This window comes from Schistosoma mansoni, chromosome 1, assembly GCF_000237925.1.
Source record: "Schistosoma mansoni strain Puerto Rico chromosome 1, complete genome".
Taxonomy (NCBI): Eukaryota; Metazoa; Platyhelminthes; class Trematoda; order Strigeidida; family Schistosomatidae; genus Schistosoma; species Schistosoma mansoni.
Genome location: NC_031495.1, coordinates 54,109,508 through 54,130,059, shown reverse-complemented (window position 1 = coordinate 54,130,059; position 20,552 = coordinate 54,109,508). Strand labels below are relative to the sequence as shown.

Here is a 20,552-nt window from a genome sequence, read left to right as displayed (position 1 = left end):
ATTATAAACTCCACTATAGTGAAGTTGTATGAAGTATACTTCATACAAGTTGGGTTAAAATTTAATTTGGGCACAGTAAAGTTTTAACAACCCTGTGATATATATTATATGTTAAACTGGGGTGGAAAGCCAAGATAAACTTAAAAAGAATATACATACCATTGATGAGGTCATCTCCTAAGGGACAAACCCATACGCAACAAGCCAATCAGGTTAGCGAGAACCAAACAACCCGCAGCAATAAACAGTGTCCAATGGAAATCCGGTGGATTACGGGGTATTTTCTACTTAGTTGTACGAATTTGACTGAATAACTTTCTGGGCTGTACAACCTGATGTTGCTAACTGTATGAATGTTTTCATATAACTCCGAATCACAATCCTTATGGTTAGAACTGTACTCTATCCTACAGTTTCAGTTTGGAAAGGATAAGAGGCTAGGTTGCCTGTGTTAGTCCTGGCAATGCTAGTCTCTCAGTTGATCCAACTTTTTTTGAAAGAGCTGACAGATAGGGCTTCAGTTGCATGTTGAGGTGATGAATTCCACTCGTTGATGATTCGATGTGAAAGTCGATAGTCAGCTGAAAAGTAATTTGTCCTGGTCTTGTGAACGTTTTTGGGGTGTCTTAGTAAATTCGCTGTTTTGGAAGACAAAAAGATGAGGGTATATCAGGTGCAGGTTTATCACTAAGTAATTTGAAAACTATACTAAAGTCACCTCTAGTTCTTCGGTATGGCATTGGGAATAGGTTTAGTTTAGCAAGTCAAGCATCATACGGGAGCTTCGCTATTCCGAGGATCAGCTTAGTTGCTGTTCACTGAACCTTTTCCCGAAGCCCACTGTCTTTTTTAAGCAGGGAGCTCTATGCTATCACCCTTGCTTCTTATTGCCCTCCATATCTTGACATCGTCAGCATAAAGCAAGGCCAATGATGATAGGAGACGAGGGAGGTCATTTGCATATGAAAGAAATCACACTGACCTCAAAACTGTAGCCTGACGCACTGAGCTAAATGGTTCAAATGGTTGAGGACGAAATAGAAGAAGCTTTCGCTTAACGGGCTTCCGTGTCTAGTAGCGGTGGATCACCAATACCTCCAGGCAAAAACCTAGGTATATCAACGATAATAGAGGAAAAAAAAGAATTTGGTAAATCATAATAATATGTTATCCTTAGTCCTTAAGAATAAGTCAAGTTTCCTCTTAAAGGACTCCTGGGAAGTCGCTTGGACTAGCTCAGTAGGCAGCGAATTCCAGCATTTGACTACTCTTACGGAGTAGATGTTGTGTCTGCAGTCTGTTCTGCTGTGTTGGGTCTCCAGTTTCTGGGTGTTACCTCTAAGGTTAGTGTTGTGACTAGGCTTAAGAAGATGTTTAAGGGGATGTCATAAGAAGGTCACCTCTAAGACGCCTGTACTCTAACGAGTAAAGGTTAAGTGATTAGAGACGCTCTTCGTAAGGTTTGAATTTAAGTCCCCGAACTGATTTCGTGGCTCGACGTTGGATACGTTCCAGAGTATCCTTATCCTTTTGGAGGGAGGGAGGAAATACTATGTTTCCATACTCTAAATGGGGACGAATAAAACTGTTGAAGATTATGTGGAAGGTTCTGCCGTCAAACTGGCCAAAAATGCGCTTCAATGTTACCAGTGCAAGGTTTGCTTGAAAGGCGTTTTTGTCACAGTTTGCATACGACTTCAGGTCGTAGGGTACCAACACTCCCGAATCTTTTTCGACTTGGGAAACTTCTAGAGAGGAGTTAACTAAGTTGTAACTATAGTCTGCAACATGTCACAGATGAACTACTTTGCACTTTGAAGTGTTGAAGGTAAGTCCGTTGTCGTCTGCCCAACTTTGAAGTCGGGTCAGATCCTCCTAAAGTACTAGTATATTATTTTGGTTACGTATCTCTCTCCAAAGTTTCACATCATCAGCAAAAAGCAATAAGTCAGATGAAACTTGTTGAGGAAGATCGTTATTGTAAATCAAGAAGAGAAGAGGTCCTAGTATTGAGCCCTGGGGGACCCCACTAGGACATTCCATAGCCTGAGAGAGAGTCAAGTTAACCCTGACCTTAAAGTGTCGATTTTCTAAATATGAAGTGAGCCAGTCAATCGAAAGGGGTTTGATACCCAATCGTCTAAGCTTATTGATAAGACGTAGGTGGTTGACCCTATCAAAAGCTTTTGAGAAATCCAGGTAAATGACGTCAACCTTCCCCTTGCGATCAAGGGTGGTTGTCCATCTATCCACCGCAGTCAGCAGGTTGGTCATACAAGAATGACCTTTTCTGAAACCATGCTGTTGAGGTGAGAAGAACTTTAATGATGATAAGTATTCTTGCATACCGTCGTATATTAGAGACTCCATAATTTTAGAAGATATGGAGAGAAGAGCCACTGGTCGGTAGCTTGAGGGTTCACTGCGTCGACCTCCTTTGAAAATTGGTGTGATGTGAGCCAGCTTCCAAATTTCCGGTAGTTTGCCTCTGCTTAGCGAGTGTGTAAACATCACGCTAAGTGGTGATGCCAGGATTGAAGCTGCTTCCCTCAATACATCAGAATGAACCATATCCGGACTGGGAGAAGTGTCTTTTCTTAGGTGCTGCAGTTTACGGAGCACTTCGGAAAGTCCTGTACAGGTTCAGGTGAAGCTTTCGTCAGTATAGTTGATGTGGGTCAGCTGAAATGTCTGAGAGTATTGTTCAGTCGAAAGGTTAGCGGCATTACCGTCGTTATTGGTCGGACCATTAGGACCCAGCAGTTGGGAAGCTCCAGTTTTGCCTTGTCGACCTAAGCAGTTTCCCAGCTAGACAACTTGCTGTTCACCCATGCTCTTTGTTGGTACCCAACTAGGAAATCTTCCATCCACATTTATAAATTGCCTCCAACCCCGACCTTTCTTAACTTATATAACAGCAGGTTGTGAGGAACTTTGTCAAGAGCTTTGCTGGAGTCAATGTTGGCTACGTCTATAGGTAATGTGGCTGTAAATAATTCCCTAAATTCAATAGCTTTTTAAGTGTTCGACATTGGATGCTGACCACATTAGGTTTAGTGGACTCGTTTAGCTGAAGGCGCTCGACCATGCATCCGTACCAGATCACGTTACAGCACGGCGTGGGAAACATCTCCTGCGATCATTAGCCAGATTAGATCAGTCACTTTTCGATATATTGATAACGCATCAAATATATCTTCCAACCTCCCCGCTTCTGAATTCTGATTTTAACTGGGTGGGCGCGACTCGATTATAGGTGTTACTGGTAAAGAGTTGTCAAACTACAATACTGGTGGTATTTTCAGTTACTTTTGGCTTTTAAGAGCGCAACAACTCTCACGAGCAACTAACAGATTGATGAGACAGTAAGAAACCATTCCAAAAGGATCCGGTTTTCATTGAGAAACGTAAACAGCTCTTTACGACCAATGTTTTCTAAAATTTTAAGTACAAATTTCGAAACACATACCAAGCTGTTTTAAATGGGGACTATGGCTTTGCTGTCCAATCTACTGACAATGCTGAGTGTATAATATCTTCTATATTTGCTTTCCAGACGTTAGGTCCAGGTTGGGCTGACACGTACTCGTTTTCGACAACTATATGAATGTCCAGCATTAGGACCGCATGATCACTTTCCCCTAGGGGTGGTATATAATCGAGGTTCGTGACGTCATCCTCACAATGGGTCAATATAAGATCTAGTTAGGATGATTCAGAGTCCGGGTCGTACTTAGTCGTTTCTTTCACATGTTGCACTAGGGCGCATATGTTTGGATTTCACCTGCAGCGAGAGGACGCTTCTTCGAAGGACATGCACCTACACAGACAATATAAGTCAGAACCCTACAGTTAACATACTGTTTTCTGAATTCGGTAGTCTAAAGAGTTAGTCTGGACAAAAGTATTATTCCAGCGATGATTATGAGGCCTAGTAATTATTCGCTCCTCCAATTTACCCTTTTTGGGACTCTCTCCAACTTTGAGCCACCTTGCTGTGCTTTTGACGTAATTTCAAAAATATGCTCACTTATATGCTTCGTTTCAAACTCTCCTCCATACTCTCAAAGCTAATGAAAAAATGTCTATGATTTCGTGATACTGCGATTTACGTTCTACGGTATTCCAGTAAACATGCCACAAGTATTCAGAGTTTGACAACACCTTAACTAGTAACACCTTTTATAATCGAAACGTGTCAAACCAGTCAAATCCAAAGTCAGAAGTGAAGAGGTTCGTAGATATATTTGGTATATTGTCGATATATCAAGAAGTGATCAATCTAAGCCGACTAGCAGTCGTAGGAGATGTGGAGCATGACGTACCCACTCGCGATCTGGTACGGATGCATGACCAAGTGCTTTCAGATAGGCGAGTCCATTAAAACTAATGCGGTCTGCATCGAATGGCGAAGACTTACAAAGCTACTGATTTTTGAAATTTTTTACCGCTACACCACAATTTAACCTTTTTTTCAAATGCTTTTTCATGTGAGAGGAAGGGTCAAAACTTTCTATTTGATCGTGGTAGACAATTACTTTGCTATGGACTCTATACTTCGTTTACAATTCCTAAATCATGATACCAGAAAACTTTGAATCAGCTGTTAAACTAGCTCCATGATGTTTATGTCGGCTACCAGATATCAAGATCTAGGCAAAATACTCGTGGCGCAAGTTCCGACTTTCTTCATTCAATTTCCACCCTTCGATGGCATGATGCCCAATTTTAGCTTCTAATATTTTTACTATCAGACAATAAACCCTTTTTAGAAGTCCTGTTGCTTTATCTATGTCACTCTACGTTACTCAATTCCTATTGCTCCTGATTCCTTTGAGGACAATTAGTATATTGTTTGATACAGCCTTAGACAAACAGGCGAGAATATATTATAGGGACAAACTGAAAAAACCACGACCATATGTCAACCAGTTTTGAGCTAATCAGGGAACATCTTTTGTAAGCGGACAGCTTATAGATATAACAATAGTCTCTTAAAGTGTGAAAAATTTTCGCGCGTCCAAAGAATCAATCAAGATGTTTTAATATGATATATTTCCACCAGAGCAGGTACGGGCCAATTTTACAGGCATTATCTATAAGCTATAACACAAGTTTGCCTAAAGTATGCTTCTTAAGTAGTTGTTAAATGAATAAAATCAATAAAAATGAAGGACAGTACATTTCTGCCGATGTCTTAGGGTTTTACTTATCAGGTTTGTGCTTTAGTATTAAAGTGAATGCAATTTTTTAAGTATTTTTCAAAGATGGAATCGCGCCCACGATGCAAATCAGGTATTATATTGTTTCGTATTAGGATTCTGGTCGTGCTAAGTGTTTATGCTATACAGCGTTTAAGGAAGTTTATAGTAAATTTATTGAGCGCTTGGTGTGAGCTGTGACCTTGAAAAAACACATACCTCAAGTATAGTCCAGGCGTCAAAAACTCCATAACTGTGCCCTGAGAGCGTGAAACAAAGGGGCAGTAAGGCACTTGGAAATAAACGCTAAGCAATACTTGACAGTTTGTTGTGGAACAGACAAAGGTGTGGAAATTAGTAGGTTAGACTCATACTAGCTGTTGTTGCTGGATGAAAATGCGGTAAGAGCCTTCAGGTGAGAAAATGCAATAATAAAGAACAATGGGTTGTGATATTTAACAAGTTGGAGTAGGTTCAGATGATGGAAGGGAATTTGAAGTTCAAATAAAGAAGGCAGTTTATTAGAATGAAAAGTGTATCAAATGAGTAAAGCACTGAGAAACACTGATAACTTTATCTTTTATTGTCTTATTTTATTCATATGATGCCAACCACAAGATCCTGACGTGAAAGTCCGAGTTAGCATGTTATAGGTTGTCTTAATAGAATAGCTAATCCAGCGCAAAATCGGAGACATGAATCTCAATATTGAGTGTAACAGAACGAGCTCAATATCACTGACTGATAGTCTCGCTCTTGGCGGCCTGACTAAAAATCTGAGCCACCTCTTCCTGTCATCAATATCTTTCAACAGGTTATTTTATTTTGTTCGTTCTAATACATCATTATGGCTATTAATCGCGTGTATGACCTTTCGTTGTGCGAGTTACAAAAGGCCCAATTAGAGATATCGTGGTTGCCGGCAATAAGCAGCGAAAAGAATGTACATTATTCAAATGTCGACTGACTGGACTACTAACTTTTAACTGGTGATCACTCAATGTTTATCGTCAGGATCGACCAAAAAGTAAGAAACGGAAAGTTGTTGAAACACTTTGCACTGAGGATTCTATATTGTACCAAAAATATAATATTGAATAAAGGTAATAATAGTAAAAAGCCTGGTACAAACAAAATGTTTGGGATAATCTATCACCGAATCGAAAAAAATCACGTGAAAAATCATTTTTGTAGGCATAATTTATCCTATTTCCCTATCACTTGAAAGGATCGAATAGATTTTTCAAAGTCTCTGCACTGATTTTAGTTGGAGTTAGCCACTTGGGGTTAGGATTAGGAGTTATAGAACCTCTCCTATACTTGGATTGATTTGCAGTTAATTTTATCAAGCCCGTCCATTAATTTATTCAACAGGCAGTGTCATTAAAACGGCAACAATTTGTCTTTGTATTGTCATTATTATAAATTCTAAATGAATATGAGTGCCTGATCACATGTGACAGTCTACGCTCATATCCCTCTTCCTAACTGAAATGTTAATTACTTAAATCGCCGGGTAAATCATTCTCTTCCATATATGTGTATATGCTTGAATCTTGGTAATTGATTCGAGTATTCCTTTGACTCCTCATTCAACTTTTAATCCGGCTCTGTATTCGCTCTCTCACACGCTTAGCATTTCTGCTCGGATTCACTTGGTGTGCTTGTGGCTTATTGATTTGTTCTGTGCATTGATGAACTGTAGTTAGTGCTTCCTGTTGTCTTTCGAACCTAATACACCGTTGCGGTCATCAGGGTGATTGATATACGAAGTATAAATAATTATTTTGAAGACAATCCAATACAGGTTTAGTGTCAGGATCTTTGTAAAAAACCACCATGCAAAAATGCTCTGAAGCCATGTGGGTGTATAAAGATCGCATGAAAATTCAAGAGGCACCATCTAGTCAGTTCTTTCAGAAAATATTGTCCAACCAGGTCAAAGTAAATTTCAGGATAAAGGGTAGGACATATAGCCATTGTTGATTCTCCGGTTCTATTCAACATACAAAGACAGGATTGGGCAGTTCGTATGTCCAACGCTATCACTTCCATCCCCTGATAGCATAAAGTAGTTTTCCATGTTTCATTTTAAAAGTTATGCCCGTTATACGTAAATCTCGTCCAAAAGCCTAAAAGTCACATTCTCTATTCTGACTGGCTTATCTCTATATTATGCCAAAGCAGATGAGCGTTAGCAAAGTTATGTACCATACCACGCTCACATGGCAGCGGAAATCGTATCCCAACAGGGTTTACAGTTTTCAAAATTTGTATATTCTATTTAAACCTTGTTAATTTAGACTTCTTAGTAAATTAAGGACATGATGTAAATAACTCGTCGAATACTTGTCTTTTATAAACGTAGTTTGCTGCTCACAGTGGGTCAGTATTACCAATTGTCAGGGTAGAGCTGATACAATATTTTTGAAGTTTTTGAAAGTTTTTAATTAGCTCGATCGTGTTTGATTTTCAGAAAATCCAAAAACGTAGATGTTCAGTAAACAATTCACTGGTCTAGATTATATTTGAACAGGACATCGTTGGTTACTTCTAGGTCTCCCCCAATTCTCCTGTATTCTGAGTGGAACAGATAAGACGTTTTTAGTTTCTTGGCTAGATTTGAAATTCAAGCAACAATCTTACCATATGACTGAGCTTTGAATAGGCATAAAATCACTTTAATTCTTTCAAAGGTAAATAGGAAACATTTCTTCATACTTCATATCTTGAACAATTCAGTTAACGAAACATTTGACTCCAATTCCCTCAAACAATCTGGCTTCAATTGCGCTTCAGATGTGCCATTACGGTTTAGTAGTTTTCAGTACATAGCATAGATCATACAAAACCAAGGCACAGATATTTTTCCAGCGATTACGTTAAAAAAGGGACTAGTCAAACACAAAATACAGTTCAGATCGTGGAACAAAGACTACTCATTTAATTTCGGAGTTATCTAATCTACCATTATTTGATCGACTTTGAAATCGAGCAATATGGTCCTGAAGTGATAACTTGTCCTTATAAATGTGAACTTATCTATGAAGCCGAATATATTAATGAGTGCATAATGAAATTCATAAACTCCACCTGTAGCTCCTGTAGAGTTACTGCCGGTCCCATACAGGGTAGAAGAGGAGAGTTGGGCATGAGGTCGGCAACTCCATTCCTTGGGAAAAAATCGCCAACCAAATTAATTAAATCAAACCATTTAAACGCTACCCTGGGAGTTGTAGGAAGAATTAAGACGCCTCATGATGAAATCCGACATTTTTCAGAAGTCACGACGCCGATGCCGCTTCCAAAAATCAGGGAGACGATTTTTATAGATACATGGAACATCTGGTTGATGTGGGAGACCAGTAGGGTCAGTCAAATAGCAACGGAAAGGAGGCGATACAACTTGGCAATACTCGGAATCAATGAAACTCATCGAAACCAAGCTGGACTGGAAGGCTGGATTCGAAGATGCTGCTGTACTCTGGCTGCGAAGAAAACGCTCGGCACACTCAGGTAGTTGTTCTGACGCCGTTCAAAGATGCCCGAAATGCACTTATAGGATGGTAATCCCACGGATCCAGGAAGAAGAACTGAATCACAATGAATGTTACTCAGTGTAATGCAACCACCAATGATAGCAATGACGACGATAAAGATCAGTTCTATGAGATGATGTAATCAATTGTAGCGAAGTAATCAGGTAACGACCTGACCATCCTGATGAGAGACCTGAACGCCAAAGTCGAAATGAACAACACAGAATATGAAGATATAATGGGACGATATTGGCTGACTGGGATAAAGGAACGAAAATGGTGAAAGATTTGCAGACCTGTATAAATTCAACCGATTAGTTGTGAGCGGCACAATGTCACCACGAACGCATGCACAAAGCTATATTGGTCTAACCTAACCACAGCACGAAGAACTAGGTCGACTATATTTGCACCAATAAGAAGTTCCGAAGGGCAATGGAAGACGTGAGAACAAAGTGAGTAGCTGAGAAAGTTTCGGATAACCACCAATTGGTGGTTACCAAGATGAAACTGAAGCCAAAGAAGTACTGCACAACTGAGGGAATAGCATTGCAAAGGTTCAATACAGCCTTCCTTCGACATATTAACAGACCCAACGAATTCATCATAGCTCTCAACAACAGGTCCCAAGCCTTAGAAGATCTACTGGAAGAAGGGGGAACTTCTATGGAGGACAACTGGAAAGAGATGAAAGAAGCACTAACTTCAACGTCTTAGGAAAAGCTGAGCCTTAACAAGCATCAAGATCATCAGCAATGGATCTCTATCGGAACCCTGGACAAGAATGACGAAAGGAACAACAAGAAGACAGTAATTAACAACATTCGAGCAAGAACAGAAAAAGTCAAGGAACAGCCCAAATACACGAAAGCAAACAAGCAAGTGAAGAGGAGCATGAGAGCTGACAAGCAGCAATACGTGGAAGATCTATCAATGGCAGTAGATAAAGCTGCAAGAGGAAGAAATATCAGGCAACCATATAACACAACGGAGAAACTTGCAGGGAAATGTAGTAAACCAGAGAGACCAGTCAAGGACGAAAAGGAAAGCCAATCACTGAAACTGAAAGACAGAGGAACAGATGGTTAGAACACTTCGTGGAAATGCTGGATAGACCAGCCCCACTGAATCCATCACACATCAAAGCAGCACACACAGAACTTCCTATAGAGGTCACTCCTTTAACGATCGAAGAAATCAAAATGGTCGTCAGACAAGTCAAGAGTGGGAAGGCGTCGGCACCTGACGACATACAAGCTGGAGCACTGAAGTCAGACATAGAAGTAAGTACGAAGATGCTCCATCTTCCATTCATGGAGATTTAAGAGGAAGAACATGTGCCACTGACAAACTGGGGAGAGGGATACCTCATTAAGATACCAAGTAAAGGTGATCTGAGCAAATATGAGAACTACAGAGGCATCACACTACTGTCAGTGCCAGGAAAAGTTTTCAACAGAGTATTTTTGAATTGGATGAGAGACCCAGTAGACGTCCAACTTCCAGATCAACAGGTCGGATTCCGTAAGGATCGGTCGTGCACAGACCAAATCGAGATCCTACAGATCATTGTTGAACAATCAGTTGACTGCAACTCATCACTATACGTCAACTCCCTTGACTATGAGAAAGCGTATGACAGTATAGATAGGGGAACATTATGGAACTTTCTTCGACACTATGGTGTATGTGAGAACATCGTCAACATCACATGGAGTTAATACAATGAACTACACTGCAAAGTGGTGAATGGAGGACAACTGACTGATACAAGTATTTATAAACAGTTGTCTGTGCGAGATCCTCAATGTTCGTTGGCCGGATATCATCAGCATCAAACTACTGTTGGAGAGAATAAACCAGCTTCCAGCTCAGGAGGAAATCAGGAAAAGACGTTGAAAGTGGATAGAACATAAATTAAGTAAATCAACAAACCGCATCACGAGGCAAGATCTAACTTTGAATCGTGAAGGGAAGCTGAAAAGAGCAGGGTCAAAGAACACATTACGTCGGGAAATACAAGCGGATATGAAAAGGCTGAATAGCTAGTGGAAAGAACTGGAAAGGATTGCCCAGGACAGGATTGGATGGGTAGAGCTAGTGGTCGGCCAATGCTCCTCCACAAGGTGTAACAGACGTAGGTAAGTAATTAAGTAAGTAAGCCTAGCTGTTTTGCAATGGTGATAACGTCAATGGAGTTAGGCTGCTTTCTGCTCATGTGTCTGCTAAAATTTCCGCTCCAGAAATATTACCCCTGACATGTAGGAGACGGCTTGTAGGTTGGCCAGAACTAATCACCGCTAGTACCATCCGTTTTCCCCGGTTTTCATATCTGTATGACGTAAATTCTCGTGCTCTTGTGCATCGCTGTCTTAGGATCCCACTTCTGTTTTCTTATCTGCTATGTCTGCCAGATCTCTACGACTAATAGGCTTTCCAGACACTGGGAATTCGTCTCATGTTGTAAGGTAGCCGTTATAGCTTCAACCTATTTATATGAGTCGACCAATTACTTCATATACCGTTAGAGCCGTAATGGCGACATGCTGTTAGTGGATGATGTGGTACTTTTGCGTCAGAAGCTGATGAGCGCTGAATGACTGCTGCTATGAGTTTGTGATACGGGTCTTCTTTCGGCACTTAGTCGACTAAGTCTCTGACTTCTGTAGCAATTTCAATCGTGAATTCACCTGCCATGCGTACGTATTTGGTTGCCTGTAAACGGATTCCTTGTACCAAAGGCGAAGTTCATAACTGTGAGAACCAGATCCTTGTGTCATTTGCTCCTTGTGTAGGAGGTCTGAACCCCTAAATGGCATTATAATTGGCTCTAATATGTGAAGTAATTCAGATGGGACTTTGATAGGAGTATACCCATTGTCATTTTTATCATTAGAAACATACACTATATGAAAAAGCCTGCAGATATGGCATGGTAATCAGCATAACAAACGAAATCAACGTTTAGGCTGACCATAAAATGGTGACGGGCCAAATGTGCCAATTCCAAATTAGTGATAAAAATATTGCGAAAAAGGTTGTGCGGTACTTAAAAAAGACAGTAGTGTTATTCCTCCTTGAGTTAAATTTGTTGTTTTGATAGTAAATTACTCATAAAAACTACTATTTACACTTTAATTGAATTTATTTCAGTCAAAGTGATATTGTGTTTGTGCATTGACTTTGCTTTTGTGTATTTACTGCACCAAAGCATACTTGGTCGACTTTGACTTGATTTATTCGGCTAGGTTTTGAAATTATTTTACATATCCATCTTTGTGTTACCATTTTTGTTGATTTTGAAGATGGTCGGCTCTGCTCACAAATGTGAATAGCCATTTTGCTTATTACCTGTGGAAGAAGGAGTGCAATGTGATGGGTTCTAGAAGTGGTTACATAAAACGTGTACCCGCTTAAATCCTACTGCCTATAACAGGTGCTCAAATCCTAAATCCCCATTGGCTTTGTATGTTTTGTCGTTCGAGCAAAACGTTATTCATCCAAGAGGCAGTTAGCCTTTTGGCGTTGACTAACAAAATGGTTGATGAGGGCTGCACAAGTAACATGGGCACTGATAACGAAGAAGACTTCAGTGTTGACAGTGCTGTTACTGCACGTACCAGACACCCGACTGTGCAACACTCGATAGAGATTTCTATCGCGGAACAATTAATGAGCAACACGTCATTAAATACTGGCGGCCAAGTTGTTACAGCGGCAGTTGGTGACCCAGACAAGACCATTATCGTCCCGAGTAGTTCTAATGCGAATGCTGCGAGCGATGAGAAATCGATGACGCGGAGACATAGAAGAGAAGGAAAGATAGTCAAAAATAGCGTGTGTTTATTTGAAAAGTCCCTGGTGAACTCACATTTTGCGCGTCAGATTACTCCGCCAAAGTCCCAAGGTAAGACAATATTTAGCCCTACTGTAGATGAGAAAACTTTAACCTCATCAAACATTGTTGTAAGTTCTTCACTCGGGTCCCATGACTCTATTACAAAAAAACCGATGGTAAGCTCCCGGCAGTTAACAGGCATGATCTGACATCACGATTGAAAGCCATGAACACAACTTTCAAAGGGGTTGAACGCGTTCCTAGTTTAACTGTTTAGAATCTAGAGGAGTATGAAGACAATAACCCCGCTAAGAGACATGCACACGATCTAGAGTTAGTGGAATCTGCCACCAGGAATGTACTGACTGGAGAAGTTTCAGGGGTACATAACATTAAGTTGACTCTAGGAAGAATGTGCTTATTCACATCGGATACGGTAATAGTTACCATTATATTATAGATGGTATGTCTCTTCTGTGGGTTCAGGAACATAAGGACTTGAGAGTAATAATAAGTCACGCCCATAGATACTGTCGTTAGTTGCTCAGGCTGACCGTAAGTTGTTGTGTACCATAGGTAGGAATGACTGAGCCGTTTGCAGCGCGTAGTTGAAGCATCGTAGCTTGAGACTTACTGTTACCAATAGGTATGACAGAAACTTTGGCACGTGTATCTACTAGGTGCCTAGCGTTAGTGTGATAATCGAGCATGTAAAATAAATGGCCAGCCTGAGGTGAAGGGCCGGCCAGTACGATTCGGGAGTTTTCCAACTTGTATGAACAGGGAGCTCGACAATGGCGGGCACTGGCCCCGAAAGTACGGTGGAACCAGCACCAACCAGAACTCGCTTCCGAAGCCGCCTTTTGACGTAGCTTGGAAGATGCCCACTTTGGGGGTGGGGGTGGTTAGGGCTTTACGAGAGCGTGAACTGGTTCGGGGGATGTAGGATTCTGGTACATTGGATCGGTCTCGAAAACTGAGACGGGTGTGAATACAGCTATCCCTATCACCATGAGCCATATGTTAACTACCATCGAGATCAACGTGTACTTGTCGCGCGTGCTAGTCCTTGAGTAGAGCCGTAAAGTTGGAAGCATATGTGCTGGCAATGATTCGAGCCACAGTTCCCTAACGATCTCAGAATCGGCTGTCGTATTTCCTGCAAGAGATCGTAGGGGCGTGACGTGGTGACTCGGTTTAACATCACCAATTGGGTGACGTGCTTATAAAGTCCTCAATCATTCTTCCCTTGAAGGGAGGAAATGTCTAAGGGTTGCCTCTTTGATGAGATCGTAAATGTTAGGTACTTTTGCATTGAGGACGACGTCATGAATAGCAGTTAAGTGATCATTAGGCAGAGTTTCCAGAGCGCAGACATACTTTCGCCGTTGGTTCGTTATGTGGCGGATCTCGAATCGGGACTCCACTGAAGCTAACCAAACTTCTGGATCTTGGGGGATAAAGGGAACCTGTCGAAAACCGATTCCTTGTTTTTCTGAGTCTATTATATTAATGCTATTCTTATCGTTATCCACCATATTGAGTTGTTGCCAGAATATTATATATTGAAAAATATCAATACGAACACGTGCAACAAAAGTGGATAGATAGATAATGGACTCACCGTAGTAATCTTCTTTGGAAGGTTTGTCAGAGGCTGAAACGTGTTCGAAAATTTGGCTCACCAGATATGGGTGGCGTCGAGTCGCGATGGACTATGATCACCACTACGATAAGATAACTTGCCAGACATCGACTTGAATCCGTCGGTAGACCAGAGACCAGAAGGCTGTTAATGTTCCAAATAAGATATATTTGTTGGCGATCTCTTGGTATCGAAAGAATATCGAGACGTGCCAATATTACAGGCAAAACGGTGGAGCGTAAGCGCGTTCGTGCAAGCAAAATGGACAACGGAAGGAGAAGTTTATTTGGTACAGTTAAACAAGTACAGTAAAACAATCACTGGTACAATCGGTTATAATAATAATTGTTTCCATTATACTAATCGCGTTCTCATCATAACAGTAGGTCACTGCAGACCTAAGTAAAGCATTTGATAAGGTCTCCTTTTCTAGTCTTAAATTAAAACCGGAAACTTCTGGAATTCATTATACGGTCATAGACTGGATAAGTAACTTTGTACATGACAGGAGACAAAGGATAAGAGTAAATGGAGCTCTCTCATATTGGGAATCTGTGAAAAGTGGAGTTCCCCAAGGCACAATCCTCGGTCCTCTTCTCTTTTCACTTTATGTAAATGAGTTAACAGCTGTAGCTAAATCATCCGTTCTACTCTTCGCCGATGACATAAAGGTTTGGAGACCCATATACAGTATGTCAGATAAAATAGTATTATAGGTTGATTTCAACTAATTGATGGCACGGATGGACGGGTAGCCGCTAGAAGTGATTTCTAACAACAATGTGGTGATGCAACTAAATAACTACGATGATTCGTATTACTAGACAATATGTAGATTCGTGCCACCCAAAGTAAGAAATTATGAAGATATAGGAGTCATAATAAGCAATGATCCCCAAACTACCAGTCACTGTAAAGCTGCTGCTGCAAAAGACTATAGGGAATTATGGTCTATTCGTAGATCTTACCAGTATTTGGATGAGGAAATGTTTAGATTATTATACCCGACTTTAGTGAGACCACATTTGAAATATGGGATTCAAGCAGCATGTCCTTGTTTCAAATATGAGGCGGGTATGCTGGAACGAGTTTAACACCGAGGGACTAAAACGGTAAAAGGTCTATCTGGCCTATCTTGTGAAGACAGACCGAGATAACTCAATTTATTTCCGTTATCTTACCGCAGATTATGGAGGTCATCTCATATTGGCTTGTAGTAAACTTACATTGTTATTCATATGTCTTATATTTTCCTTCCATCTAGGACTGATTATTTGAGAGGACATTCGAAGAGAGTTCAAAAGCAGATATCAAATCTTTTAAGTCTGGAGTTTCGTCTCTCGCACAGAGTAGTGAATTACTGCAATTCTCTACCAGAACACGTAATATCACCGCCTTCTGTTAGTATATTCAAAACAGAGACTAGACCTCCACAATGAAACAAACTGCAAGGATTAATATAGGTCAATAGACCTCCCATCCTTATTACTGATGACTGAAATAATCAGTCCAACGTGTGCACTACAAGACAGAGATAGCTAAATCAGTGTTCTAGCAATGATTTTGCGGTTTTCTGCAGCAAGAGACTACTTACACATGAGAAAACCCGATGTTCGTCCAACTCAACCGACACTTAGCAGAAATATGGGATGACCGTCTCCTGTTCAAGGTCGTTGAAACGGAATGGCGGGCGCCTTTGAAAGGCTCTGACTTACCGTGACGACTACCAGCGGGTACGCCGCCTTATTCATACTTTGCAACTGCTGGCTAAATTAGACCAAGTGCTTCTCTATATGTCGATAGCTTTCCTTATATATCTTCGGACCCCTCCATTTCCGACCTTTGATTCGACTGGGTTGGTATCCTTCGATTATAAATTTGTTACTGGTAAAGGCGTCATCTAACTCCAAGTCCCTATGTCATCAATATTTTAAGCAAACTAGTGAGAAGTTTGCGAATCACCTCAAAAACTCTCATGTTTCGGTGCCACGAGTTTTGCAGTTTTTCAAAATCAGGTTGCCCACCATGTTTTCACAATCAAATCATGCAACCGTCTGAGTGAATTCGACTTGGAATATTTCATCCATCCATCGTCGTAAATTCTTGATAAGCAAATCACTGTAGACTGACACAAATTCAATTACACCAAGTAGATATCTTGTGCCGTATCCTTGCACACACAGTCTTCAACTATGTCATAAACATTTGTGGTCAACTCTCTGATCTCCTAAGGTTACCAGAGAGTAGGCAAAGTCTAAATAGTTCTTGTCGCACCTGGTTCTCATTATTTCCATGTATGGTGCTGATCTATGTACCTTATTAATAAGACATCACCTGCTCTTTCTTTTGCGGCTCTTTTCAAATGACACTGGCACCTGACAATTGCAATTAAAATATAACGATTGATGCTCTAACATCTACCAAGTACTCATAACGTACAACAACATGCTTTTTGTCTTCAATAAATTTTCTCAACATATACCACATTTTACGTACATTTCAGTTTTTATGTGGTGTGTTGTGGGAATGAAGGCGAACACAAATGTTCGGTGTTTTAAGAGTGGATGCAAAATTACATAAATTAGTGTGTATATAGGCGAAAAGTAGACAGTTGAGCGACACTGGGAACGCAGAGCGACATAAAGGGGAAAGTCCGCATTATTTCCTCCGGACGGGCGCAAAAGCAGACATTTCGGCGCATTTCCCCCTTTATTGGTTGTTTGGGTATGGATTGCTTTTGTCAGTTCAGTTTTGTATCTCCAATTTAAATCTTCCTGTTCTTCTCTTGCAGATAACTGGAAGTTCATTAGTCCTGACATAACCGTCAGTGAATATCTGAAATACTTATACTGTATTTGGACTGCCTAATTGCATTTTGAAGAACATGGTCGAGAATGGTACGTAAAAGTGTTTCTGCTTTGGTATTATGTTGACGTGATTAAATAATTTACCCTTGCAAAGTATTTAAGACATTGATTTCACCAATTTAGTATCTGGATTCTAGCCCGAAGACTGTCTCTAATGAATATTTAATCGTAGTCCCCCGACGAGGTTAGGTATACGAACTCTCCCCCTTCTCCACATAGTTTTCTATACTTTAAGGCAGCAAACAATCTTATCATGATGTCGAAGGCTCGTGTATGTTTTCGTATTCTTAAGAGAACAAACTTTAAAGTGTTGCTCGTAAGGTTATACACATCCTTTAACCCTTACTATATGCTAGCCTTTATGTTTATAAATTGGAAAACTTCCAAGGAATTGGAACTGCATACTCTTAGTGAGGATCCACGAGTTCAATAACCAACTACTAAGACACTTCCATTCAGAGCGTTGGTTGTGAGTGGGAAGCTATACTAATCATATCAATAAAATAATTTCTATTAACTTTAAACACTGGCCCTAAAATATTGTCTCAAACGTAAATTATACTTCTTATTTTGTCAACACTAAGCGATACTTGTCGAAGCCGGAACTCGTGTAGATCCTCGAGACTTATTATTCCTGATTCAGTCATCGGATTGATCAATTTCCAGATTGATAGTTACTATTGACATTTAGTGTTCCAGTACCCCATATATACAAAGGGATATATTTCCAATCCACTGGTTGTCTGTTATTTTAATTAGCATCAAATTATAGGGTTCGAAATCCGCAACGGCAAAAATACGTTTTACCTTTGCTACTCTACAATCTCATATTTCGAGGACTAAGACGACGATCGCCTTTCGATGCGTTTTGTACAGTGGTTGTTGGATAGTGCTCCATTCCCTTTATTGATATAAGTACTTTGCCCGGGACCGTATTGTAAGTTGTTTAACATGAGCTTGTTCTTAGATAATCCTAGATGTATACCTCTAAAATTTACTAGGGGTGTCGGCAAAACTGAATTGTGTTAACTTTTCGAACGCACTAAAACTTCTAAAATCAGTAAGTCAGTGTTTTCGTCTCGCCTATCCCCTAAGTTGCTAATTTCATGGGTTAAAAGGTTTGTAGTTTTGATAAACCCAAACCTTCATTTGTGGAATGGCTTAGTGTGACTACCGAGATTTCGATTTCTTACCTACATGTAATTTAGTAAATATACCGGGTGTAACCTTCAGGAGCTCAGATTTTCCCTTCATGAAGTATCAGTTTGGGAGTATTTTAGTCTTCACACCAACTAGTGGTAAACAAATTGCTTCTCAACTTCTGTGGTCACTTTCACGCATTGTTTTCTACATATTTGTTTTGATTGTCACCAGAACTAAAAAACCTCAATTTAAATGGAAACCAAAAACGTAGCAATTATATATCATGGGATGAATATTTCATGTCTATAGCACTATTGTCTGCTATGCGCAGTAAAGACCCTTCAACTCAAGTAAGTGTTCTTTTAGATACTTTGTAATTCTCTGTTGCTGTGCATGTAAACATTATTACTTCTCATACTGCAAATAGATATGTAAAGTTTCAATTCTCAAGGATAATAATGGAAACTGAATAAATCTTGGCTATGGTCAACCACAAACAACATTTGCATCAGCACAGGTTGCTGTATTCCACAGTAGCAAAGCTTAAAAAAGTCAGATGAAAAGCAGAGGATTCGAAGTACAATGACTTGTGATGGACAACCAAGTGTAATTCCGAAAGAATAAATGAAATCGGATAGTGAAATGCATGAAATAAGACTGTTCAGGATCTCTTGAAAGATAAGGAATAGGTGTGTCAGTTCTTTCTGGACAGTTTTCAAGTAATATCTACAAACTACAGTTAATGTGTGGTAGCTTGGTATGGGTAATATGTGTTCCAATATACTTAATTGACGACGGTTTATAACCTCTCCAGTTGATTTATCATCTCAACTTATTATTCTCAACATTACTCACTCTGTAGTCCTACTATGTGTAAAAGGTAAATCAGAGGTGTCTATAATCGAATAAAACAGTCTATATTTACTGAAGTAAAGAATAAAATACCATTTATTGGAAACAATCTTCACGTAATGTGCTAATATAGTGTTTGTTTGAACATTGCCATAAAACCATCTCAACTCTGTTGTTTTCTCACAATTGAATGGTTTACTTGTAAAGACTGCGAATTCCTTTGGGTGTTTCACGTGTTGTTATAAAAAGCTGACTGATAACTCAATGGGTATTTATACCACTGACTTACTAGACAGGCAGGTAAATCCCGAGAGTCCCTCAAAATCTTGTCTGTTATCCACATTCTAACGCGAATTCCCAGAAGATTGGTTATCATAAAACACTATCCTGGAAATACATTTTTCACTGTGTTGCTCCCTTTTTTATTATGTCTACCAACCTTGTAGGTTAACATCACACTAGAATTCGAACGTAAAATAAATCTATGTTCGTAAGAATTCGGATTAAGTAAAGAATGACTGTTTTTAATAAATAGTTATTATCGTCAGCTTTCGTACACAATCGACACGATTTCAGATTTATTGCACTCAAGCATTGTTATGATCACTAAGTTATATTATTTCTTGTTTTTCTAATTTGTAATCTTCATTTTCCTTTTTTTTTTCAAACTTAGGTTGGCGCTTGTATAGTTAACCAAGAAAAGAAAATTGTTGGAATAGGATATAACGGGATGCCCAACGGTATTTTAGATGATGATGTCCCTTGGGGAAAAGGATCAGCAAATGAACTTGAAAATAAGTATCTTTATGGTATGCTGTCTAATGTCTGTTAACGTTTTTTTTTATTAAAGGAATTTGTAGTTTGTCATGCAGAGTTGAACGCAGTACTGAATCGTAATGAAGCTCATTCTGGAGGTTGTACACTATTCACGACCATGTTCCCATGTAATGAATGCGCTAAAGTGATTATACAGGCTGGGATTAAAGAAGTAGTGTATTATTCGGATAAGAAGAATGGAACAGAATCTAATCAAGCAGCTAAATATTTATTTAATAAAGCTGATGTCAGCATAAGGTATGATTTCATGTTTCTCATTCTTGTGTATTTTCATAGAAAATTCACTCCAACAAATCGAACTATCAATATTAACCTTGATTAACTGAGGATCTTGATACAAAAAACGGATAACCTACACCGGACTGTTACTTTTTGTATTCATATTTTAGTTTAATTCAATAAATATTCTAAATATTAAATAGAGGGATGCTACCAGGTAATTGAAACAAAATCTATACGGCTTCCAATGACAATGCCGTTCTTTACATTAAGCAAAGCTGTACGATTCCATAAAACAAAGGCTTCATTAACGTAGTCAACCAGGTAAAACTGGATCCAGTTTTTTTACGTTTATTTGTAGGGTGGCGACAGATTTGGTATTTTTCGTTATTTTATCTAAAACACGAGAAT

General features: G+C 39.6%; 1 protein-coding gene across 1 annotated transcript; it reads left to right on the top strand.

Moving 5' to 3' along the window:
- Window positions 1-15,913: 15,913 nt before the first annotated feature.
- On the top strand, window positions 15,914-20,338 carry Smp_009530 (putative deoxycytidylate deaminase). Its single transcript, XM_018794866.1, has 6 exons — window positions 15,914-15,956; window positions 17,015-17,120; window positions 18,465-18,583; window positions 19,759-19,894; window positions 19,946-20,159; window positions 20,199-20,338. The coding sequence occupies exons 2-6, from the start codon at window positions 17,108-17,110 to the stop codon at window positions 20,242-20,244; spliced, it is 528 nt and encodes a 175-aa protein (XP_018649235.1). The 5' UTR covers window positions 15,914-15,956; window positions 17,015-17,107; the 3' UTR covers window positions 20,245-20,338.
- The last annotated feature ends 214 nt before the right edge of the window (window positions 20,339-20,552 follow it).